Source organism: Drosophila miranda, chromosome XR (assembly GCF_003369915.1).
Source record: "Drosophila miranda strain MSH22 chromosome XR, D.miranda_PacBio2.1, whole genome shotgun sequence".
In the NCBI taxonomy this organism is placed as follows: Eukaryota; Metazoa; Arthropoda; class Insecta; order Diptera; family Drosophilidae; genus Drosophila; species Drosophila miranda.
This window is the reverse complement of record NC_046674.1, coordinates 2,603,530-2,629,381: the sequence shown is the minus strand read 5'-3', so window position 1 is coordinate 2,629,381 and position 25,852 is coordinate 2,603,530. Positions and strand designations below refer to the sequence as shown.

The 25,852-nt window shown below is 49.4% G+C and overlaps 3 protein-coding genes across 3 annotated transcripts in view; 2 read left to right on the top strand and 1 right to left on the bottom strand.

Moving 5' to 3' along the window:
* Positions 1–25,852, top strand: part of LOC108153706 (cohesin subunit SA-1) — a 47,092-nt gene that overhangs the window by 1,391 nt on the left and 19,849 nt on the right. The window lies entirely within an intron of this gene.
* On the top strand, positions 1,625–2,464 carry LOC108150829 (N-alpha-acetyltransferase 30A). The gene has a single exon (XM_017279137.2). The coding sequence runs from the start codon at positions 1,694–1,696 to the stop codon at positions 2,363–2,365; it is 672 nt and encodes a 223-aa protein (XP_017134626.1). The 5' UTR covers positions 1,625–1,693; the 3' UTR covers positions 2,366–2,464.
* On the bottom strand, positions 5,358–11,077 carry LOC108153358 (protein rhomboid). The gene is made up of 4 exons (XM_017283324.2): positions 10,556–11,077; positions 7,938–8,333; positions 6,956–7,373; positions 5,358–6,848 (listed from the first exon to the last, which is right to left on the bottom strand). Exons 2-4 carry the CDS (start codon positions 8,304–8,306, stop codon positions 6,514–6,516), a joined length of 1,122 nt encoding a protein of 373 aa, XP_017138813.1. The 5' UTR covers positions 8,307–8,333; positions 10,556–11,077; the 3' UTR covers positions 5,358–6,513.

Genomic DNA, 25,852 nt, shown 5'->3' with positions numbered 1-25,852 from the left:
GAAGGTGAGGAGGAGCCTGGAGGAGGAGGAGGCTGGAGGAGGTCGGAGGAATCTCGCATCTCACAGTTGTCGTCGCTCTATCTGCAACATGGACATGGGGATTCGCAGTCGGACTCGGACTCTCTGGCACAGGAATGAATGCTTATCAAAAAGGCGCACTTGTACCTGTCATAAAAGCAACTGAAATATTGGCGTGGCCGACAGAAAGGAGACCCCGAAAAAACCAGAGAAACGGAGAAGTAGAGAAACAGAGAGACCGGGGGACAAGTGCGAGTCCTCGCCCTGCCTCTCTCCTGCTCGCCCCCCCCCCCCCCCCCCCTCTCTGGGTGCCTTTTGCAGTTAATTCTTTTTTAATAAACTGCACAAAAGTCCACTCCAGGTGGACTCCAGACCATCAAAAAACGAGAACAAAGAGAAGGCCAAGGAGGGCGGAGAGAGGCAGAGAAGAGGAGTGGCGCGCCCCAGGACCTGGGCCGTCTGTCCTGCCAGACCATTTATCTCACTCGACGGCAAATATGGAAATTTGTTGGCCCAGAGTGGGAGGCTCTCGGCGGCCCTTTGTGCTGGGCGCTTGAACCGCTTCATTAAACACTTGGCGGCCTGGCCTGGGCCCCACTGTGTGGGCTCCTGGGCTCCTCCAAGTGCTCCTTATGTCCTGGCGCTACAATTCCGCTTCTGCGGCTGCGGCAAATGCTTAGAAAAGCAGCGGAATATGAAACTGTCGCAGGACTAATTATAAAGAAGGAAAGAAGGAATAAAAGGAGGAGCAGGAGGAGGAGGAGGAGGGGCAGGAGTGTACTCTGGACAAACAAATTAATGCTGAAACCAGGACAAAAGTCAAAACAGGACAACAAACAAACCAAAAAGCGGGCCAAGAAAAGGGGAGGGAGGGAGGGAGGGAGGCAGGGAATAAAGCGGCGGGTATTCCGAGGGATAATCAGATTCTAACCAAAGCCCTAGTCCTAGTCCTATATTGGGTTACCTACGTGTCCTTTATGGGCCTTTTAGGTTAATTGCTTCCAATGCATTCCCCTTTCCCCCCCTTCACCTACTCGCCTGCCCCTTCGCCATTAATCTGGTGGTCACATGAGGTCATGGCTTCGTGGCGGCGCTGCCCCCTCTGCCTGGGAGCAGGGCACTCTTCCTGGATGGACGGACACGAAACACGAAATTAGCTCCCCGTATCCCCCATGTATGCAAAGGACCCCAAAAGGATCGGCCGGAGGACACCTGTGCGTGCTTGCCGGCAGTTTCCTCGCTCCTCGCTTCCGTCACAGACAACAAAGGATTCAGACATTCAGACGTTTTCCATAATTTTCACATGCTCGAAAATCCCTCAAGGAAAAAGGAGTGTGGAAAGCCAGTCCCTGTCCTTGCCGCAAGGCGTGCCTCTTAATTGCCCCGACGACTGCCAGGGGCAGAGACAGGGGCAGGGGCAGGGGTAATGCTATTAAAGGAGAAGCCAGCAAACGATGACGAAGACGACGCTGTCGACGAGTGTGCCGTCCCTCCGTCCCTCCGTCCGTCTGTCACCTGCTGGGATTTTGTTGTGGCGCGGGAGGGGAAGGGGCTGCGGGGTTTCAAGGTCGCTTCTGTGGGAACAATTCTCTCATTTCTCTCCGGGCAAAAACTCAGAGACGTCCGATTTTGTTTTTACAAAATTGTTGGAAAGTCTCATCACTCAAAAAAAAAAATGATTCCAGCTCCGATAGGCGTTGAAGGACCGGGCGAGAGTCCGCCGCCCGAACAGAAGGCAGCGACAGCTCCGCGGACCGGCCCAAAGATGGATCCTTCGCCTTCAGCGCCTGCCCCGAAGGAGGAACGAGTCTCTGCCCCTCCCGCCCCACCTGCCCCGCGGCCGGTGATCAGGTACACGCGCTTCTGCGACGAAGCGGAGCTGGCGCACCTGCAGCGCCTCATCGACGGGACCCTCTCCGAGCCGTACACCCTCTACACGTACCGCTACTTCGTCTACAACTGGCCGAAGCTGTGCTTCTTCGCGCGCCACGAGGAGCGCTACGTGGGCGTGGTCGTGGGCAAGGTGGAGGCCTACGACCTGGCCCTGTTCCAGGGCTACATAGCCATGCTGGCGGTGGACGCGGAGTACCGCAAGCAGCACATCGGCCGGACGCTGGTGTGCAAGGCCATCGCGGCGATGATCGCCGAGGACGTCGACGTGGTGATCCTCGAGACGGAGTGCTCGAACGCGGTGGCCCTGGCCCTCTACGAGAGCCTCGGCTTCATCCGGGAGCAGCGCCTCTTCAAGTACTACCTGAACGGGGGCGACGCCTTTCGCCTCAAGCTGGGCCTCAAGGCCCACGTCATGGAGCCGCCGTCGCCGGACTCCCACACTGGGGAATGCTGAATATCCTCCTCCTCCTCCTCCTCCTCCTATGTCCCCTATATACATATATCTTGTAAATTAATGTTTTCTGAATGTTTTGCGCCAAAGCGTTGAAAAGCCTTTACTCGGGAGAGGTCCTCCGCTTCTTGGGCAGCCCGAATCCCAGGTAGTTTCCTTATCGAGGCAGGAGTCCCAACAGGAGTCCTGCGGAGCGACCAATAGCCAGGGATAAGTGCCTTTCAGGGTCAGCAGAAGAAGAGCGAAGGAGGAAAAAGGAAGGAGGAAGGAGTACTCCCTGCGATAAGGTGGGTTTCCCTTAGGTGGTGGTCTCTGCTCTGCTCTCGATCTCTCGTGGCTCTCAAAGAGAACTCTCTGTACTTTCAGGTTCTTTGATTGCAACAAAAACCCTGCTTGAAGGACCATTGAACCCCAAGATCGTTGATCTCTGGCGATATCCCCACTCGAGGCATGCTTATAGCTTCCTCAGTTGCCACTGCCACTGCCACTGCCGCTTCACCTTCTTGCGCCAAATGTAAACAAAAAACGTTCCAAAGACAACTTTTGGGGCAGGTGGCACGGCAGCAGAGCTCCAGCCTCTGAGCTGCAACTGCAGCTTGTGTCCAGATGACATGCAACGTTTGTGGCACAACAAGCGGCGGCAGCACCGGCCTGTTGGCGGCGTTGATTGAGTTGCACCTGCCATTCGCAGAAACAAGCTCAACGAACGAGAAGCAGCAGCAAAAGCAGGAGTCTGCGGTGGCAAGCAGCACACACACACACGGGGAACACGGGGCACACATGCACACACGACGCACACACACATACAGTGGAGGCTGTCCCGATGGCCGCGTTATTTATGTGGATTTTTCGGAGCTTTCGCAGCGAAGAGCGAAGAGCGGGAGGGAGGGAGGGAGGGAGGGGGCTGCCTGCTGCCTGCTGCCTGTCTGACCTCGTCGCTCCATCGGCTGTTGCACATCGCATCGGTTGACATTGTGCCTCGCTGCCACAGCGTCTGAATTTCAATTTGATGGCCGCGAGTGTCTACCATAAATCTCGCCAGCAGCCCAGCCGCCCAGCCGCCCAGCAGCCCAGATGCTGCTCTCTTTGCGGCATAGATCGTCGGAGTGCACTCCGCCCCCGAAAATGGCACTGCCACTTGACTCCGCGGGTCGAAGGGTGGTGGAGGGGGGGGGGGGAGTGCCTCTGATAATTGTATAATTTAATGTGAAATTAATTGGCAGATGCAATCAGGCGGCACATCGGCAGGGGCAGCGGGTGGGGCAGGGGCAGCGGGAGCGGCTTCTCCTTCTCGGATCTCGGGGCAGGGAGGAGGGGATTGCCTTGTTATACGCTTCTTTGATTATTCACAATTATTAATTATGCATTTATTTGCTTGTTGCTTGTTTGTGGACTTCCTTTTGCTTCCTTCCGTCCAAGGATTCCCTCAAGTGGAATGCCAAAGGGGCGGAGGGGCCCAAAGGGGGCCACAATCCTCAGGGAAGATGGGCTGGAAGATGGAATTATGCGTTCTTTTTGGTGCTTAATATTTTCTAAGGTGATATTTATCGACGGCTGTCGTCCCACTGTTGGCCCCCCTGTGGCCCCCCCCCCCCCCCCCCCCCCCTCTGTTCTTCGGCATTCCATTAGTAACAGCCGTAATATGGGGCAAGTATTGATTTAGGGGGAGGGCTTCCCTCATCAGAGCCAGAGCCAGAGCCACCCTTCTGCTTCGATGGAAAAAGCCCTTGAGACTGAAAGATACTTCGTCCATGGAATATTCTGAAAATATCCTAGAATATTTGGATGCCTGGAAACTGGGATGCATTTCCCGGGAAGGATGGATCTGGGGTGTATCTGTGGCTTCTTCTGGGACAGCATACACCCTCCTCTGGCACCGCCTACAGGGTATCTGGCAGGCAGTCACAGGAAAAGCTGTGCGCAGTGGCTGGCGGGTGGCGGGTGGCGGGTGTGCGGGGGCGGGTCTTAATTAAGGATTTTCTTGGAGCTTTAGTTGCAATTATTCACTCGCCGAATGACACGAGAGAAGTTCTCCGGAGAAGTGCCCACATTTATGCAATTTTTGTTGATGTAAAACAAAGGCAAAAGCAAAAACAAAAATGGAACAAATATCGATTGCTGTGGAGTGCCACTCCCCCTGGCACTCCCCCGTCTCCCCCTCTCCTGGCTCGTCTCCGCCCTGGAGATGTGTCTGTTTGCCGGATAGAAAAATGCGAGAGACCATCGAGGAATTTCATTTCTAATTTAGACATTTATTTTTGTTCAATTTTAGTCGTTTATTTATTTATGATTTTTCGTTTCGTTACGTTCTCTTTTTGTTTTCTTTTGGATTTTTGCATATTTGCTATTTGCTTTTTGCTATTTGATTTCTCTCTATAAGGGGGGGGTAGGGGTATCTGTGGATTTTTGTGGTTTTTCCATTACATTGAAAATTGAATATAGAGTATGCTACGGCTACGGCTATGGCTATGGCTATGGCTAGGGGGGGGGGGGGGGGGGGGTCTATGGGTCGCCCTTTCTATAGTTTTTGGCTTACGCTTTTGCTGGCTGACTTTTCCAGGCCAGGGATTATCTGTGTATCCTTGTATTCGGGATATCTATTCGGGATACACGTGGAGTACGATGGAGTACGATCGAGTATCTTGCGAGTATCCTTAGCTGTATCTATCTATCTTTATGTGTTTATCCTTCGATTAAAACCTTTTTCAAACTGAAGTCAAAATGCAAATAATTAAAATAAAATAAAACAATATATTTGCATATATTTTGTTGTTGTTTTGTTTTGTTGATAATTGTTGTATTTTCTTTGGCTTTTCATCGTGTCGTCTGTGTCTGTGTGTGTTTTTCTCTTTACATTTTGTTGTTGTTGTTTTTGTTGTGTGTGTTTTTTCGTGCTTTTTTCCACTAAATTATTAAATAATTAAATAAATAAATTGACAAAAAAATGAAGGAAATAAATATATACATATATATAAATTAGTAATACTTTTTTGAGTGTGTGTGTGTGTGTGTGTGTGTATTGTATGCATCTCTCTCTCTCTCTCTCTCTCTGGGGGGAGGGGGGATTACTTATGGATAAATATTTTGTGAATTTTCTTGAATTTTCCCCTACCATATCTTGTATCTATCTATCTTTTATCTTTTTATCTTGTATCTGGTATCTGGTATCTTGTATCTTCTATCTTCTGCTTTGACTAGTGTGCGGACTTAATAGTATTTACAATTTGTTACGTGATTTCTTTTCTATATATTTCTAGAGCTCCCTACGGCCCCTCGCTGCTGCTTCATTAATTGAAAAAAAAATCCTAAATTATAGTAGAATTAAATGTATGCCCTGGGGGGTGGCTGGGGGGTTGCTTAGGAGGGGGGGAGGGCCAATAAATACATAATTTAGAACAACCATTTAAGCGAAGAAACAAAGCGAAACAAGAACAAAACAAGAGCGAAAAAAATGGAAATATAAATGGAAATACATTTTCCATTCCATTCAATTTCATTCCATTTATTTTTTGATAATTGCTTTATAGCGCGCTGCTGGGATTTTCCTCTTGTTTTTCCTGGTTTTCTTCTGCTTCTGCTTCTTCTGCTTCTTCTTCTTCTCCTTCTTTTGTTTTAGTTTTTTGTTATTTTTTTACACGCGAAAAAAATTATTCAGTCTTTGGTTCTATCACAACATTTTGTTTACACGTTTTTCGGCTTTCGGCTTTTCGGTTTTCGGTTTTTTACTTCTTTTATTTTAATTTAAATTTTTTATTTTTATTTCTCTTTTGTTGTTAATTTTTTGTCTGTTTTTTCTGTTGCTTTTTGTTTGAAAATGAAACGCGCAAAACGGTAACTAGAAAACGATAACGATAACGATTAACGATAACTGCGAATCGATAACGAATCGATAACGAATCGATAGCAAATCGAAACGAAAGAAAACAAATACGAAACGCGGCAAAATTGCAAAATTCAAACGAATTTCGGATTTAGTTTTGAACTAAAAAATCGTTTGCTCTCTCTTTGCTGTCTCTTCTCCTTCTCCTTCTCCTTCTCCTTCTCCTCCTCCTTCTCTTTCGCTTCGTTTCGTTTCGTTTCGTCTATAGATCTCTCTGCTAAGGACCCGCCGATGGGACCCAACTGGAGTCCAATCCGCCGGTGAGGAGCGCTTAGGACACACCCAAGTCGTGCAGCAGATGCTGTGTGATGACCTCCCCCTGCTCCTCCATCAGCTGGGCGGTGACGGTGTTGATCAGGTTGAAGACGATCGCGAAGACGGTGAAGGCGCAGTAGACGCCGAGGGCCAGCCACCAGATGAGCTGCTCGTACTCGCGGTGCCCGAAGTTCTTGAGCACCAGGAAGCCGATGGTGAGGCCCGCCAGGGCGCCCGTCAGGTGGGCGATGTACGAGACCTGCGGCCCCTTGGCGAAGGCCGAGGAGGCGGCCTCCCCGCTGCCGCCGTCGAAGTACTGCGTGTAGAGAGCGTAGCCCAGGTCGCAGGACACTAAAGGAGACACACAAGGAGAGAGCAGAGGATTTCTTGGTTAGCCAAGGGCGGTGCAAGGGCGCTGCAGAGGGCGTGCAGAGGGGGCGTGGGCTCTCTCAACTTACCGAAAATAACCACCGAGCCGAGCTGCGTGGACGCGGACTTCATGTGCGCGTAGTTGAGGGTGATGTTGGCCAAGTGGGCGGCCAGGAGGGCGTAGACGCCGCCGCTGGCGCCCACCAGGAACACCTCCGAGTCGACGACGCTCGTCCCGAGGGAGCCCGCGAAGACGCCGGCTAGGTAGATGACGCCGATGCGCGCCGTGCCGTGCATCACCTCCAGGGGAATGCCGAAGAACAGCTGGATGATGATGTTGAAGCCCAGGTGGAACCAGTTCGCGTGCAGGAACATGTAGCTGAAGAAGCGCCACACCTGGAGCCGCCGGTCGGGCCGGTACACCAGCACCGAGTCGCTCGGTATCGGCACCGGCAGCCCGAAGTTCTGAGCGGGCATCGTGTAGCGATCGTAGGCGAAGATGGCAATCTGCAGGACGCAAAAAGGATACGGAATCGAAAAGGGGGGGTTTAGTGGGTTTCAACAGAGTCAGGGGGGGGTCTGATTTATGTATTGGTTCTTGGCGCTGTCTGGCACGCGATGGTGTCCCCCGAAAACCCAACGAATGCCCCGTACTTTTTGGCATTTGTTCAAGCAACAACATATCATACGCCCCATGGGGCAGGACTCTCCCTCTCCCTCTTTGGCTTTAGTTTCTAGCCAAATAATTTCCACAATTTCCCTTCTCACCCTCTCTCTCTCTCTCTCTCTCTCTGTTGTTTGTTGTTCGAGTTGTTTACAATCGATTTTCGGGGGAGGCGCCACAAAGTCAGACACACAGACAGGCCGAAGGGGGCGCGGAGGCGGGGGTGGGGGAAGGAAAACTTCCGCTCTCTTTTGGCTGGCTCTTTTTGAAACATTTCCTATTGCCATTTCGTTGAAAGTTTGGGGCTATTTCGAAAGTTTTATTCGTCGGGCATTGATTCGTAATAATCATAAATACCCAAGGGGGGGGGGGGGACACCCAAAGGGGGGGGTCTGTGGAGTACTCACCTCAATGATGGAGATTATGAGGATGAACCAGGGCCAGTGCTTGCGGTGCTCGTACTTCAGCAGCCCCATCTCGTCCGCGGACGCCTCCAGGGGCGTGGCGGCGGCGGGGCAGGACATGGGCAGGGACATGGCCAGGGCCTCGCGCTGCATGTAGATGTGCTCGCCCTGTCGCGTGCAGCAGGTGCTGCTGGCCGTGCTGCAGTCCGTGTCGTAGGAGGAGGACGCCGACGCCGACGCCGACGAGGCAGCGCCACTGGGAATGTCAATGATGGTCTCCACCTTTGCGGCAGTGCCTGTGGCAGTGGCAGTGGCTGTGGCTGTGGCTGTGGCATCTGCCACTTGCATTTTGGTTTCTGTTGTGCTTTCCATTTTTCTGGAGTCCAAGATTTTTCACTTCTGCAACAAACAAAACACGACATAAAGTCTATAATTAATTAACATGAACCACAGAAAACACAGAAAACAATAAACAATAAACAAATCAATTAAGTGCATAAATTATTCATTCTCTCCCTCTCTCTCTCTGTCTCTCTCTCGCGTTGCAACACTCTTTTTGGCGGGGGGGCCCAAGAATTTCCTTGGGGAGATTTTCGTTGTGCTTTTTTTATGGTTTTGAGACTTTATTCACTTCCTGGTTTTCCCTCGGAAAAACTGGGTCACCAGTAACATCTCTCCCTCTCTCTCCCCCTCCCTATCTACCCCTCTCTGTCTTTCTTGCTCATAAAATTTGATGGGCCTTTTGGAAAAAAAAAAAGTTTTTTTTTTCTTTTCTTGTCTCTTGGGGGGTTTTTTCTTCTTTTGGGGGGCTTGTCTCTCCCTCTCTCGCTCTCTCTGTCTGTCTCTGTCTCTGTCTCTGTCTCCCTCTAAAATTAGCCATGAAGCATAGTCAAAGTTTTTCCCAGCCTGATTGTTGGGGAGTGTGGCATGGCCTTCGTTTCGCTATTTATGTAACGTTTTTGTTGCTGTTGTTTTTAAGTGCATTTTCTGCTGCGATGCCTTCAGCCTCTCCGCCGTTGCCTAATGGCCAACTAATCAGCTAATGGTCGGGGCATTAGGCGCATTATTGTACGGAGTAATTTGCAATGACAACGAAACGAAAAGACAACATTTTTCAAACAAAATTATGTTAATCGCATTCGATTCAATTACACACAGCGACTGCGACAGAGCCGACATTCGACATTCAGTGTCGCTAATGATCGACCAACAAAAGGAAAAAAAAAAGCTTCTTTAATTCTGTTTTTGTGAGCAACAATTGTGCTGTGCAGACAGACACTCGAATCGAAAGCGAATCAAAAGTCATATCAAACAATTTCCATTGGGTTTCGGCTCTGCCTCTGCCGCTGCCTCTGCCTTGCACAACATTCAATGAAAAGCCGCAGTCGCAGTCGCAGTCGCGCCAACGCGTCTTTGGCGCTGACACTTCCTCTGCAGCGGCAGCGGCGCCTACGCCAACAAAAAATGAGACTCAAGACTGGCTTTTGCTGGGGTCTGACTCCATGTGGATCGTGGATCGTGGAACGTGGGTTTTGCCGGAAATTCCTTTGTCCGCACTATTCCCTTTCATAATTGTCATATTTCTGTCGAGTAGAAGGGTATCCCAAGTACAACTACTACTCTCTCGCTCTCTTTCTCCGCTTCGAAGTTGCGTCTGAGGTCTGTCTGCTGTGACGCCGCCTGCCTGCAGTCGAACGCATTGGTATGGCCATTGGCTGCTGTCTGCTGTCTGTTGTCTGTTGTCTGGTATTATTGTAATTATGTCTGAGTTCGACCCACACCTGCACAGGCGGAAAGGAGTGAGGAGTACGGCATGTGGTGTGTGGTGTGTGGTGTGGTGTGTGTGTGGGAGCACCAACAACTGACCGAAAAAACCCCTACTGCCGCCGCTGCTACTGCTACTACTTCCCTCCCCTTCGGCTAAGTCCGAGGTTCGTTTCGTTTCGTTCTTTTTGGTTTGGCTTGGGCTTCGGGGCTTCGGGCTTCGCGGCTTCGGACTTCGTTCGTTTGTTTTCGTTGCCTAGCAATTTCAATAAAACACGAAATCGCAGCAGTCTTTCGCTCTGCGCCTCTTGTTTATTAATTAATTTATTTATTAATTTTAATTATGGCATTTTTACAATTTTGCGCAAGATGGCATGCTGCTTGCCGCCTCTTGCTGCTTGCTGCTGTCTGCACTGAATGCCCAGGAGAGCATGAATGAACATGAACCGCATGCATGAGTGCTGCAGCCGAAATGCACAAGATATCTGTCCGTCCGTCCGTCTGTCTGTCTGTCGGTCTGTCTGCCTGTCTTTGGATTTCGAAAGATACAATTAATTCCAACTCTCGAATGGAATGTCCATTCCAGAACTTCACATAGTTTTTGCCCGCCTGTCGCCGAGTGCAATTTGCATTTTGCATTCCACTGGCACCCCTAAAAAACAACAACAACTGAGAAACCATCGTAGTAATGGTACTTGCAACCGGGTTGAACAAACTCATTACGCGGCATGCCTTGTCCCCCCCCTCCCCCCCTCTCTCTCACTCTGTTATTCCCTTTTTGCGACAATTTCTATTGGGGGGTTTTTGCCCCTGTTGTTGTTTTGTTGCAGTCATTAAGGTCGTGGCCTTTTGCTTACCTTATGTTTTGTTTTTTTTTTCCGCTGCTGCTGCTTGTGCTCTGGATCTCTTCTTTTTTTTTTATCCAAAATGCGTTTTTAATCCAAGTGTTTTCTTAGTTCTTGTTTTTTTTTAGTTTCTTGCACTTTTGCTGGCTGCGGCTGCGGCTGCGTCTGCAACTACTCGATGCTGCTGATTGTTGTTGTCTTTCACTTGATGTTCGATTTTTGATATCTTGAACTTTGTTTTGATGCTCACAAAATTCATTTTCGGAGCATTGAGCGAATATCAAATAATTTGGCGTGACTTGAGCACACACCCACACACAGAGAACGAACGACAAAAAAATATGAATCCAAACGGTGGACAATTTGAATATTTTGCTGCTGCTTTCGGGGCTATCGGTGCTCGGTGCTCGGTTTCTCGGTTTCTCGAAATCTCACGCCAACGCAGCCTTCGCTTTGCTACGTTTCTCTCACACGTTTACTCTTTAGTTTCTTATTTTTGGGTTTGGATTTTGCGGCGGAATGACGGCCTCAGTGCCTGCCACCGGCCTTATATAGTGCCCGAACCGTCGGCCGCTCGAGCCCTCGAACATGTTGTGTTTTTGTTTGGCCGTATAAGAGTGGGCTCTCTCTTTGTCGCTCGCTCGGCGGGCCTTCGAACATTTCGTATAAGTTGCCGGCCCGAACACGTTCGATGCAGTTCGAACACGCTCTCTCTCCGCGGGGGAGGGGGCTCGAGCGATGGTTCTACCGATGGCCTGCAGGCAGGAATGGCCCGCGGCGGATGGATGGATTAGTCAATCCAAATTGACAATCAATGATTGACTCATTCCCGTATTGCCAATGCCTGCCTCTCTTTGTGCTTTGTATCCAGACAATGGGACCAGAGCCCCACTTCGTGGGCGATCGCTTGCGAAAGCACAAGTCCAAGGCCGTTGGGCGAGTGGAGTGATGACTTTCGGGGCGATGATGATCGAAACTGGGCTGATTTTGGAGAGGCCGATGAGTGCTCTAGGGGGAACGCTGATGAATGCCCATTAAAACTGGGAGCGTGGAATAACCATTAAAACTGTTTCTGTTCTGTGGGTGGAAATGGTCTCATCTTGGTCTAAGAAATCTACTGTAGAATCGAGTAAGCGAACAATTCCCAGTCGAATCATGACCCTCTACCCCTGGAACGTGCCACAGCAGCAGTAGGCGGAGGGAGGGGGGGAGTATGGAGGGTTAGAAATGCAAAACCAGAATCATCTTTAGCAATGCAGAACATGTCCCCGAATCCGAATCCGAAACCGAATCCTCGATTTTCGATCCTCGATTCATTCTCTTGTGATTCCCGGTAACAGATCATTGCCTTCCAAGGGGTTTGAAATTTCACACCTTTTTTTGAGAGAGAGAGAAAGAGAGAGGGAGAGAGATAAAAATCGGTAGCAAAAATAAATATTTATACAAATTATTAGGCACCTCTCTCTGTGGCATGATCCCTGGGGCAGAGCGAGAGGGAGAGACAGATAGAGACTAAGTCCATTCGCGGGAAAGGTCACGGAATGTTGCACAAAAGGAGTACGGGGCTCTGCGGTGCGGGGCAGGATCTCTAGCCGGGCTACGTGGTTACGTGTTTTGCATGTTAATCGGGGAATTTACACAGATTTTGATAGATAATACAAACACACGGCCACGCACACATCTAGGATGCCAGTCATCATCCTTCGACCCACGACCCACGACCTCCTTTGGGATGGATAGTTTTCTCCCGCGCACACACACGCACACAGCGAAGCACTGAGATTTATGATGACTTTTTAACATGTGCAACATGCAACAGGTAAGACGCAGATACACAGATACACGCTGCTACCATGACCAGGCACATCATCAGACATCAGACATCAGACTCTAGATTCCGTTCCTCTCTCTTGCTCTCGCTCTCGCTCTCACTCGCTCCCCATCGTAAATCCTTTTTCCCACGTTTCCTCACACGTTCTTCTGGTCTTCTTGTGCCCCGTTCATTGTGGCAGACACGCATCAAACAAAAAACAGTGGACCCAAGGCAGTTCTCTCTCTCTGCGTCACTGTCCCTCCTTCTATTGCCATCTCCCTGTCAAGGTCAATCACAGGTACTGCCTGCCTTTGTGGGCCGCTGTGGGCCGCTGTGGGCGTGGGAGGACACTCGATGATTCCTTTGCCCTAAGACCGCGCGCACTCGCGGGAAATTCCTCCATCAACATGTGCGAAACACATGTGGGTCGGGACGGGTCGGGACGGGACGGACACGGTCGTTTCTGGCCAGGAATTTCCGCCACTTGTGTTTCCCACACAGCAAGGTGCCCCTGCCGCCGCCGCCGCCGCCGCCGCCTCATCCTCATCCGCGTCCGCGTCTTTTCCGCTTTTCCCAGAGTTTCATTTGTGTGACTTTTTGTCCGCTCTGCCCTGTCCAAAAGTGTCCTGCACTTGTCCGCAAGCTACGCCAAGCCTCGAGCATTGCTGTGTGTGTGTGTGGTGTGTGTTTTCCCAGTCCAGGGATCTGCGGGATCTGCGGGATCTGAGATCTGTTTCGTTAGGGGCGCGTCTCTAGAGCAGCTTCCTGGAACGGAGGAAACCCCTGGATGGAAGGTCTCCCGAGAGTTTCTGGCGGTGGAAACCCGCCCGAAGACCAAAACTTGAGATGAAACTTGGTTGGATTTCCAACCCACACTGGAAGGGAAAGAGGGTGAGATGGCGGCACCTCCCCTGCCCCCCTGCCCCCCTTCCACCCTGCACAAGTGAAAATGGAAATTTTCTTTACGGCTGAGAGGCCAGCGGAGGGCAGGGACAAGGACAGCGACGGGGACAGGACTTTGACGGCCAATTGTGAGTCGCGTGGATGGAAATTGGAAATTGAAAAATTGATTGAAGAATGGAATCCAAAGGCGAGGGCGAGTCCGAATGCCACTGGATGGAAGGCCAATAATAATGGACAAGTAATGAGAGTGTCCGCCGCAGAAGCCGCAGAGGGGCAGGGGCATGGGCAGGGGCAGCAGCAGGGGGGGGAGGAGGCCACATTGTGGGAGGCATTGCGCCGCAGAAGCCAAGGAATTTTGTCGAAATTTATCTATTGGATTAGGGTCCTTTTTTTCGCTCTCCCTCTGTAAGTGTGTGTGTGGGTGTGTGTGTGTGGGTGTGTGTGTGTGGTGTGTGTGTGTGTGTGTGTGTGTGTGTGGACGGAGGTCATTATGGCCAATGCCAAAGACAAATTGGAAATTTATTGTTATTTCAAAGGGAAAAGGAAGGGAGAGGGAAGGAAGGAAGGACGGAAGGATGGAAGGCAGCGTGGTAGTGCTTGAAGGAAGGATAACAGTCCAGCGAATATGCATAATAAAAATGTCAATCAATGAACTGCAACGAGAACCGTCGGGAGGGAGGGGGAGGCAGTCCTGGATGTACAGGACTGGACAGGACAGGACAGGACTCTGTGGCTGGGGATTCATTTCTGGGACGATAATTGAACATAAACATTGCATTCAAGTAGTAATTGTTGAAATTGTTGAAATTGTGGAAATTATTGTGCATCCTAATCCCCCAACAAACCCGGAAAACCCGGAAAAACCATCTCGGACATTGGGCATTCTGTGGGATTCGATTCTGTGGCTGCCACACAAAAACTCCGCTCAAAAAGGACATTCTTCGGCTTGGACATGTTTCCCATGGCCATGTCCCACTTTTCGACTGAGAGACCATTGTTTCAAAGCAGCAAAAGGACAATTAAAGGAGCAAAAGCAACAACACAAAAGCCAGAAGGAATCCCAAATGGACAAATGGCCAGAAATGGCCACAAATCCAAATTGGCTCTGACTTTTGTGGCAGAGAAGTAAGTCATCAGAAATGAATGAATAAATAAACAGATAGATTGATAGATCTCCTCTCCGACTGAAGGAGTCCCGAAACAGAATCCTGAATCAACATGGATCAGAATCAAAGAAAGAAGGAAGGGAATCAATATGGGGTACGGGGGGGATATGGAAAGGTTTAAAGGCCATCAAATACGCCAATATTCAGAGCATTTCCCTTTGATTCTTTGAGGCATATAACAGAGAAATTCTGCAGGAAAAAATTCTAACTTTTTCATCGATTCTTTGATGGAATTTGATAGAATTTCCCTCTAAATGGAAAGCTTTTGTTCATGGAAACTCTTTAAAAATAATAAATAACCATATAAAAATATACAAAAATTAAAAATAAGTTACAAATAATAATAAAATGTAAAATAAAAAATAATGATACAAAATAATAGTACTAAAAAGTATAAAACAAAATTATTGTAAACAATTTTAATAGAAAATATTACAAAAAATAAATAAAAAATAATAATATTAATAATAAATTAGTCCAAATAAAATTGAAAAAAGTCCAAGAAAATCCTAGAAAAATACTGCAAACCATAAGCATTCCATGGCCATCTTCCTTTGGATTCTTTGACTCGAAATACGATGAAAAATTCCACAAAAAAAAAAAACAGGTACTAAATGTTGCATTCCGAACAGAATCCTTTAACGTTTTCCTACGATTCATTGACACAAATTAAAGAAGACCTAAAAACATATCTTAAAAGATTCGACATGGGATTAATAAGATACATTTTGTATAGAATTCTTTTTCATTTTTCAACGATTCTTCGATGGAATTATGGAATTTCCCTCTAAATGGAAGGCTTTTCTTTGTGGAAATTCCTTAAAAAGTACAATCAAAAGCCAAGGAGATTTCCTTTGGATTGTTCGACTCGAAACGGAATGCTTTTTCTAAATTTAAATTCTATGAAATATTCCACCAAAAAGAGGCACTAAATCTAGAAATTGTCCTTTGATTCTTGGCTGGAAAATGGCTCGAAAAAGAATGATGAAAAGCAAAAATCGAATTTTTTGGAAATATAAAAATTCAGTTCAGTTTTTTATGGCATTCATCGACGGATGGACGGATGGACGGACGGACGGGGGGAGGGCCACTTGACCACCCGGCGGACACTCGAGAAACTCCGCGAACTGCGGCTCCAACTCGAAGCTCGTGAAAGTCTCGTGGAACACTCGTGAAACTCGTGGCGCTAATCAGTTTAAAGGGCGCTTGTCCCCACTTTGGGGGCCCCGATGCTTTACGGTTTTAATTACGCGGCAAAAGTTTGATCCCATGTCGGGGCAGGGCCCCACCTCACCCAAAGCCCCTCTCTGTCTCGCTCTCTGTGGTGTCCGCAATCTGGATGGAGTTTTTTTTGCCGCTGCCGCTGCCGCTGCTCCTGCTATGGATTCCTCAGTCAGTTAAAGTGCTTGCAACACATTAAAAGTGCAATTCATCCGCAGAGCCGCGGGCCGCGAGCCGCAGAGCCGCGCGCCACACAGACACATGTGGAAAGGGCACGGCCAGTGGGGCAGGAGGATGCTGCCGCTGCTGCTGCTGCATGGACTCTGCGGGTGCCCCAAACACTAATGAACATTTTATTACAAAAGTTTGCTCTTACCGAACGAGGAGAAAAGTTCTCTACGACTTTGATTCGCGTTTTTTTCTCGCTGTTTTTTATTGCATTTCATTAAGCGTGCAACTTGGCGTCGAAGGAGCAGGCGTTGCCCCAAAGTGGGGGGAGGACAGCCCTTTGCTTCGATTACTCCGAGGGGCATGGCTTATGAGGGGGCGCTGGGGGGCGCGTAGGCCTCCCCGTTGCGCAACCCCCGAGGGAATGATCTCCTGGATGTACTTGCACTTTTGCGGCTTCCACTGCAACACCCCCCGCCGCCTCCGCCCCCCCCCCCCCCCCCACAGGAGGAAAAGGTGTCTGGCGAATGTCTGCGAATCGGCAGACACGCCGTCTCCCCTTCTGTCTCCCCGTCTGCCTCCCCGTCTGAACCGCGTGACACTCGCTGTAATCGAAACCCAAGAAAACCCCTTTTTGCGGACAGGACAGCCCCGTAGCCCTGTCGCTGCCCCGTCCAGTGAGCTCTGTAATTTGCTGCACATTCAGCGTGAACTCTGCCACACGCTGCCCCTCCTCCCCCTCCTCCCCCTCCTCCTCCTCCTCCTCCTCCTCCTCGGTGTTGGTCAGTGGGAAATGGATATCCCCCCCGCCCCGCACTCTGACGGAGGGTGTTATCCGAGAAGCTCTCCCCTGCCCCAGTGGGGAGACCTCTGACCTTGTTTGCTAATGAACTGCAGCCCGGAAAATCCATGCGTTCTCGGAATTTTTAATCAAGGATTGAAGCAAACATTCCGCTCAAATATTTGATCGACAAAAAGAGAGCCAACGCGGAGGAAATCCCTCTCTTCGCTCGAATGGAGCTCCCCCCGGGGGTGAGGGGTAGGGGTAGGGGTGGGGGGTTTCCATAATTATGATTACACGCCCGAAAACAAAGGGTTAATGCCTGTGTTTCTCCACCGAAAATAGAGGGTTAATGATAGTGGATCGCCCTCCGAATAGGGGCTCAACATCCTGCACTAGTGATATGTGGGGTATTCCCCCCTCCCCCCCCTACCGCAGAGAGAGGCACGGCACGGCACGGCACACCTGTTGTTAGAGGGGGGAGGGGGGAGGTCTGTGTGGCACATTGACGGATTATGCTGTCAATCTCTTGAGTAAATTACCGCTGGAGCTGGAGCTGGAGCTTAAGCCCCCAGCCCCCGAGCCCTTAGCCGATTGCTGGCACGTGCCTCCCCTTCGACAAGTCGTCACTCGAGAGGAAAAAGGGAATCGAGCAGGACGGGCCTGGGGGCATGGGGCAGAAGCTGCGGCAGAGTCTGGGGCATTTATTACACGGAGGCAGGCGGCTAATTGAAAGCTGCACTTAACCCCTGGACACAGGGCCGCTCCACACAATGTGGCGGGTTTTTTGGGGCAGCTGTTGCCGCCACACGTTGGAAAAGTTATGTAAAATGGGGACGGGGGGGTCGCCTGCCCCTGCCACTGCCAATGCCCCAAAAACAAGAACAGCAACAAACAAAAGAGAGATGTATATTAAAAGCGAGGCAGCTGTCGATTATTGACACTGCGGTGGTTATGAGAGCCGCAAGGAGGCAGGAGCGACGGGGCATGGGGCATAAGGAATGGGGCATACGGATGGGGCATCGAACCATCGATAAACTACCGCCGGCCGAAAAACAGATGCTGGCTGTGGCAGACGGCAATTACAACACGCGAATGCGAATGCGAACGTTGCAAGGGGCACGGGGCAGGGCGCACGGGGTAGGGGCAGACCAGACAACAGGTTGGCCGCACGGCAGGGCACGGCAGGGCTCCCTCTTGGGCCTCCAAAAACGGAGTCTTCTGCCCCGCTGAAACCGAAACTGAAACCCATCCAAAGAAACGAAAAAACTGAAAGAAAAAGAGACATCCATTGGAGGGATCCTCCCCATCCCGCCATTCCCCCATCCCCCGTCCTGGCATTCGAAGCAATCGTTTTTCGAACGTGGTTTTTGCGCTTTCGGTTTTCGGTTTTCGTTTTTTTGCGGTTAATGATGAGCCTCCAAATCGTTGAATCGTTGAATCGTTGAATCGTTGAATCGTTCGTTGGCTGCTGGTTGCACGGCTGTGTGCTGTGTGCTGTGTGCTGCATGAACCGATACGATACCATTCCATACCATTCCATACGATACGATACGATACGATAGCCACGGACCAGTGCGATAATTGCCGGTAAAACGCCTCGCTTGGCCTTTTAAATGCCGTGTCTCGGTCTCTGTCTCTGTCGCGTTCCCCAGTATTTTTTTTTTCCATTTTTTTCCCTTTTTCTTTTGTTGTTTTTGTTTCATGGAAATTGGTTGAAATTCGTGCCTGGCAGCAGGCGGGTATAGAGACTTTTTGGAGGTTTTTGAACTTCGGGAACGGCTAGATCTGGGCAGGATCTGCTCAAAATCAAGAATCCATCGATAGACTTTATTTCTTATGGAAGTCGAATATTATCCCCTGAAAGGATCCTTGAAACCCATCGAAAATCGAAGAAAATTTAAAAATGGATACCTAGCTGGATTTCTTTTCAATAAATTACTTTTATTTCCATTCAAATTGTGCGTTAAATTTTAATTCCATGAATTTTATGCAGAAAAATAAATTTCAACACACAACAGAGAACATCATTTGATATTATCTAGTGTCTTTCAAGGGATATCTGAAGAATTCCGACTATAAATTTAATGGAATTCATTAACTTAAGATACAAGATACATTTTTTATCTTCAGGGACTTTTATGATTTCTTGTGAAGAAAAAAGGAAAAAAATATAGAGAAAATAAAAAAGAAAAAAAAAACACAAAAAAAAGAACAAAATAAATTAAAAGAAAACTGTGTATTTTCCATTCCTATTTTTATTCCCCGCATATCGCCTTCTCTTGTTTTAGGTGCAAATAGAGCATTGGACATTCGTTCTTTAATCTCTCTCCCCCTCCCCCTTACCCTCTCTCCCTCTCGCTCTTCTGGTCGTTCCGCCTGGCCCTTATTTCTTTTTGTGGGCCAACTGCAATGAGCCACAAATTGCAGCTGGCGCACGGAAGCGGCGGACGCTCTGCTCTGCTCACGAGTCCCGAAAAAACCAAGGGAAAAATCAACCAAAAACCAAACCCAAAAACCACAAAGAGCCATCGCCAGCGCCAGCGCCAGATACAGATACAGATACAAATGTAGGCTCGGATTCAGATGGCGATGCCGATGTCGAGCAAAGCACGCGCCGTGTCGTGAGTCGCGACCATCGAGCCGCACCGTTGAACCGCACCGCGGATCCCTCTGCATCGCTCCTCCCATCCCCCTGGGTGTGGGGGGGGGGGGCTTTCTCCTGTTCCGATCTGCATCGCTTTGCCTCCGTTCCGATCTGCTGCGACTCAATCAACTGCAGTTGCCTTCAGTTGTTGCTGCAGTTGCAATTGAAGTTGTTGCACCTGCCTCAAAGTGGCAGCCTGCCAGTGGCAGTAATTAGTGACAGATCGTTGCCTCAATCGCGTGCTGATAATTTTCCATTTCCATTTCAACGCTTCCCCTGAATTCCCTCTGGAGAATCCGGGGAGAGGACGGGCCAGTACGGATCCAAAGGGGTTGCAGAGGCCCCGCTCCTGTCTGTCCATCCATCTACCAATCGAATCGAATCGAATCGAATCGAATCCACTGCCAGGCGATCCCTGGGCCTTAAGCCTCAAACTCGTAATCCCAGAGCCAGCGATTGTCCAAACTCTATTTTGCGTAATAATTTCCTTCAATCGGTTTATGCCCCGACATGCAGAAAAAACAAAACAACAGAGAGACCTCACGCTGTGTCATTGTTTTGTTTGTGTGGCAGGAGATCAGAGGAATCAGGAATCAGTGCCACAGTCCGTTACGGCACACACACACACACACTCGTTTTAGTTTGTGGCAATGCCTGATGTCTGCCACTGCCGTGTGCTGCCTCACGCGCCCTGCAATTCGTCATGGGCCTGTGACCGTGACACACATTTTGTCAGTCACGTTTTAGGGAAATGCGGAAAATGGAAATGGGAAGTAGATTTTATTCGCATTGAATTTGGGTTCCATTTAACCCTCACCCTCCCCTATCCCCCTCCCTATTCCCATTCCCATTCCCACGAACAAGCTATGGATTAGCAGTGCCGCCCAAAGGACACGTTCAAGCGTATGCACAGGAAGACTCATTCATCAGCAAACGATGTACGTGATGCACACCGAATGATGTCCTGCAGGGAGCTCCCACGAAGACTACCACACGGGGCAAAAACGGGGATCGCAGAGGGGAAGACTTACCAGGAATACGATCAGCCGAAAGATCACCCACAATCGAAGGGCGATGCGGATCAATTTTGGTAGGGAAAGCAGACAGAGCGATCGTGGAAGATCAGCCGTTCGCGGACTTTAAAGCAAAAGATTCAGAGATGATATCGTAGAAAAGAATCCACTAAAGAGGAGCTTTGTAGCCGAAGGATCAACCACACATGGAGGGAGATGTGGACAGACCTGGATATGGAAAGAAGAATGCAAATATCACCGATCTTTCGCGCAAAGAGAGCTCAACAGGAATCATAGATACGATCTTCCACGGACCCCAAAGCGAGAGATTCAGAGATCCACTAAAGGGGGTCTCTAAAGGAAAACATCACTCAACGAAGATCTTCATGGAAATCAATGTGGAAATCTCTGCTAAACCACGATCAAAGGCGGACACTAACCATTCCATCAATGTCCCTTAAGGGTCCTACAACAGAGCTCTAAGATTGCATCGAATGAAGCAGATATTTCGATTTGGAAAACAACAAATGAAGCATCGACCTCTACTATCGAACATACCCACAAGATATGGTACCCATGTACTCGTATATCTGGAAAACTAAGAGATAAATGAGAAATTAAGCAGAAAAGACCTTCCCGCCTCCGACGCCAACCAAAAGAGACTCCTAATGAGGCACGCCTGGGCATCGGTTCGGTTCGGATCGGATCGGATCTGTCGTCCTGCCTAAATATATGCTGATTAGTTGTGGGTGTCCAGCGGTTCCAGGAAGGCATGCGCTGGGCACGCGCTGTGCAGGAGCGAAGGATCCTCGACCATATGGTGGGTCCAGTTGCTGGTCAAAAGCGGAGCCGATCCGATCCTCAATCAAGGCCCCGTAATGGATGCAGCAGCAGCAGGAGCAGCAGGAGCAGCAGGACGAGACGTCATAACAGCGCGTCAAAACTAATTTTCATTTTTGAAAAACAAAACAAGAGAAAGGAAGAAACCTAAAAAAGGAAAAGGAAAGGTAAATCGAATGGAGGATCGACCCAAAGGTGGCAGGAGGCAGGAGGCAGGAGGCAGGAGGCAGGAGGAGCGCATCTGTTGCTGCGGCAAGCAAATTAAATTTACAAATTATTGAAGAAACACTTTTCATTTTCGTTTTCGTTTTCGAAAAGTGAAAACTGCTTCTTGCCACTCCTGTTGTGGCAACTCAACCAACTGTTGTCTCCTCGGCCTCGGGGGCAGCAGCAGCAGCAGCAGCAGCATCACCAAATCTGACAGCATCATCATTACGGCAAAGGAGCTGCCTCCTGCCTCCTGCCTCCTGCCTCCTGCCCGTCTCTGGAGTGTCGACTCTTCGCTGACTGACAACTGACACGAGTCTCTCGTCTCCGAGTCTCCGAGTCTCAGGTGGTGTTGCACCATCACAACAGACATCGTGATAAGCAATCGTAGTGCTGCTGCTGCTGCTGCTCCTTGGGGCGTCCTTTGAATACACTTTCCCTGCTGTCTCTCCGTGGCATCCACTTTCTTGTGTGTGCCACGCGACTTGCAGCAACAGCTGTGGACCGCAACGACTAGACCATAGACCACGGCCGAGCAGAGGAGAGGAGAGGAGAGCCCTGCCATATGCTGCTGCCGCCGCCACAGCATGTGACACAAGTCCTGCTGTACCCTGCTGTATCCTGCTGCATCCTGGGTCCTCATTTGATTCCATAATTTGCAATAAACACGAATGTTTATGTTTATTCGTTGAAGGCGAAGTGGAATGGAATGGAAAACGGCAACTCATTCCAGGATCAATCGACATATGGAGCGATGATCCAAAGAAAGAGAGAGAGAGGTTCCCCTCTGAGATATCTTGTAGGTTCTTCATAGAAAGGAGAGTATTTAATACGACAGTCTGGCTTTACAGCAGAGTGATCTTCTGCCATGAGATTCGGCCTTCGATCGAAGATTATCTCGTGAGTATCGTTGCAGTTTCTTGGTGTTCTTTAGAGATGAGAGGAGATCTCCTTCCTTCCTTCCTTTCGGGAATCATTTATCAGAGAATTCGAGATTAGAGCAGCCCACAAATATAGTCCATCCCAATTTCGTTGATTAATAATTCGTTTTTTCTACGTTTCTATGGAATTTCCCGCTTAAATAAACCTTTTAAAGAGTCATTTGAGAAGGTTTTCGTATCATAATGAGAGATATCGTCAGAGATCTTTTAGCCATGGCTATTCTTGGGCCAAATCATTCCTAGAACTGGTTCTTCTACGGAAAATGCATCGTTGAGCAAAACTTGGGGTCTTGGGAAGTAAGGGAAGTGGGATCTCAGTGACCACAAAGGTGACGCATGATCCGACTGACGCAGGACTGCTCCTGTGCCGCCGTCCCGGACATCGATGGACTTGGAGTCACAGAAGTGACTGCCCAGTGGCTCAGGAGAGGATCCAGTGGCTGGATGGACTCGCAGGTGAGGAGGCCTGAAGCGGCGCACGGGCATCTCTAAAGGGATTGTCATATGCCAAAACCATGAGATGGAGGCATCTTTGTCCACTGAAGAGACCATTCAATGCTGCATGGAGGGGAAAGAGTGGAAAGAGTGCCTCTAAAGGTGCCAGCCCATCATCAGGGAGGATTCTCAGTGATATTTGGTTGCTTTATTGTATCCTTTCCACATCATTATGCCTCTCTTTGAGCCGCAGATTAGTGACAGCATCAATCGCATAATTATCTGGCGTATCCATAGATGTATCCACGTATCTGCGTATCTATTATCTGTCAACCGAAACCAGAGCACATAACTGATGGCAAAATCAATTGGCTACTCACTACCCCTCCCCCCTTCCCCTGGGAGACCTGGCCATTTAATCCGCTGTGTGGCCCCACAATCTATCCATCATAATGGCACGCGATTAGTGTCTCTGTACCGTGTGGCTGTCCGTGGCTGTGTGCGGCTCCCATAATCCGACAAACGGAGATACGAATGCATCTATCGGATGCGGATGCGAATGCGATGGCGATGGCGAGTGCCAGTGCCAGTGCCAGTGCGGATGCATCCATCAATTAGCTCGTTGGCTGCTATTTCCGCCTTTTGGCCATTTAATTGGCATTAAATGCCACACAGCATGCCGCATGCCACATGCCACATGTCCATTGCTCGCTCATTCGTTGGGGATTTCGATTCCCTTTCGATTATGGTAATGTAATCCCCCCTGTGCCCGCCCCTGTGCCCCCCCTGCCCACTCCACCGGAAAGCGCTAGAATCTCTCGTGAAATTTTCGGTTGAATTTTTGGCCAAAGCTAAAATTGAATTTCTCGCCGCGCGATTTCCATGAAAAACTAATTTCATTAGCAGAGGCGCCAAAGCGTGTGCCCCCCCTTTCTGCCGCATGTGGCATGCCGCTGTGCTGTGCAACAGAAAACGGATTCAACTGTGGCGAAAAATACAGCGAAAAATGCGGGAAAAACAGGGCCTTTAATCGTCCTTCTCTTTAATATTTGATTTGCATTCATTTTTGAATCTCCAATGAAGCATCGCTGCAATCTGCAACATGCCCTGCAACATGTAAGAGACTCCATTATGTATCCCTTCCCCCCCCCCCCCCCTCGTGTATGCACATAAATCCGCCATTACAGCCTGCAATCCTGGGGTCCTGTCAGGCCTCGCTTACGCGCAGCCAGGGGCATGCCACGCAGCATTTAAATGGGCTTAATGAAACGAATCCGTGGCCCAGCCTTCGCTTATTAAAAACTGAAATTCTTTTCCACTTTTTGGCGCTAATGGAGGAGCCCCCAGTCCCCATCCCAGTCCCCGCCCGAATGGCGTACATATTTATGTGTTTATTGTGGAGCGTGGAGTGGCATGCCACATCGTATCGTATGGCACAATGCATAAAGGGGGCGTCCCTTCTCCGATGCCCGCCCTCGATCGCTGCGACTACTAATAAACTTATTCGCGGGGAACTAAGTTGAGCAAACATTTGAGGGAACAGCCCATCAAGTGCACCTCCTCCAGGACTCCGGGACGGAGGCGTCTGCGGCGACTCATTAAGGGAACACCTACCGCACTGTCCGTGCCAGTGGGCACGCGAAAGGGAACTAATTAATGCCGAAACACCGAAAAGCGCGAAATAAACAAATGAAAACAAGATGTGGAAATCTTCAGCGGAGTCTGTGGAACCAGGGATGCTCTACAAACCAAGGATATCCAATGGCACAAGGGAAACCTTTCAAGCGATAAATACTCATGTCTAACAGTGGAATCCAGCTGATTTCGAACTGTGTCTATTACCAAAGCCTGGAATTGCTTTGTAGAAAGTCTCACAGATATTTCACGACTGCAAACTGAGTTACCAAAGAACCCCTAGAGCATTTACACGACTATAGGGCATATACTCCCTAGAAGATGGAAAATTAATGAGAAAATTGGTTTCTTATGTGAAAGATCATTGTATTTATGTCATAACTTTCTTATCGACTTGGGAATCCTATCGATTGAAGGACATATGGGATTCTATAGGCTTAAGCTGTAACCATGCCAAGATTCATCGGAAAAACTCCACTGGAAGCTGAGTTAAGGAGAATTTGCAAGGATTTGATGGAAAAGTGCCCATTTTCCTGGACAGAAACATAATCCTTCTCTGAGGAAAGGCTCCCCAAGCACTCGAATAGGGCATCGTCTCTGGGACAACAGATGGACGCTTGCGCTCTCTGGCTGGGTGTTGAGTGGAGCAGCCTTGCCCCCAAGTTACAGCCTCCTGCGAAAAGCCACGAGAGAGACTTTTTAATTAATAAAATAACCGAAAGGGAGAGCCAGGAATTCCAGGGAGTGCGGGATGTGGGCAGGGCGGGGATTCCAAGGAACGAAGGGACTCCAGACTCCAGACTCCAGACTCCAAGAGAGTGCCACACAGGGCCTGGGCTCTTGGCTCTTGGCCTTTGATTTCTGTTTCTGTTTCTGTTTCTGTGGCGGGGTCCCTGCTAATCGCTGGGATTATTAATTAGTCAGAGCCGTGTCGCTTCGCGCTGCGTCGCGACTTTGTGGAATGATAATTGCGGCTGTCGTTGGTCCTGTGCCCGTCTCCCCAGCCCCAGTCCCAGCTCCAGTCCGGCCAAATGATTTGATTAGCCAATCAATAATGGGGCTCCCCAACCCCTGCCGGAGAGCACACCAAGGATCCCTTGTGCTGCTCCAGTTGTGGCTTTGCTGTGCTTTGGTTTCATCCCCATCCCCATCCCCATGGCCATCGCCATTCATTCCCCCGCAGATCTTTGGCGGCGGCAAAATGATTTTGTTGTCTCGCCGCAGGCCACAAAGGTGCCAAAGGAGGAGCGTGGTGGAGCAGAAGGAGCCGAAGGAGCATCGGGAGCACCGGCAGTGGGATGTGTGGAGGGAGCATTATGGATTTGCCTCTTGGTTCCTTCTGCTGCTGCTGCTGCTGCTGCTGCTGCTCCTTCGGTGGCTGTGGCAAAAAACACATAACATTTATTTATGCCCGAGACGGACGCATCGTTCTAGAAGACTCCGTTTTGTTTTTGTGTGCGCTCTTTGTCCCTCTGTCCCTCTGTGGGGAAACCAGATCCAGATCACTTATTATTAATTTTAGTGGTTAAGAAAATGGGA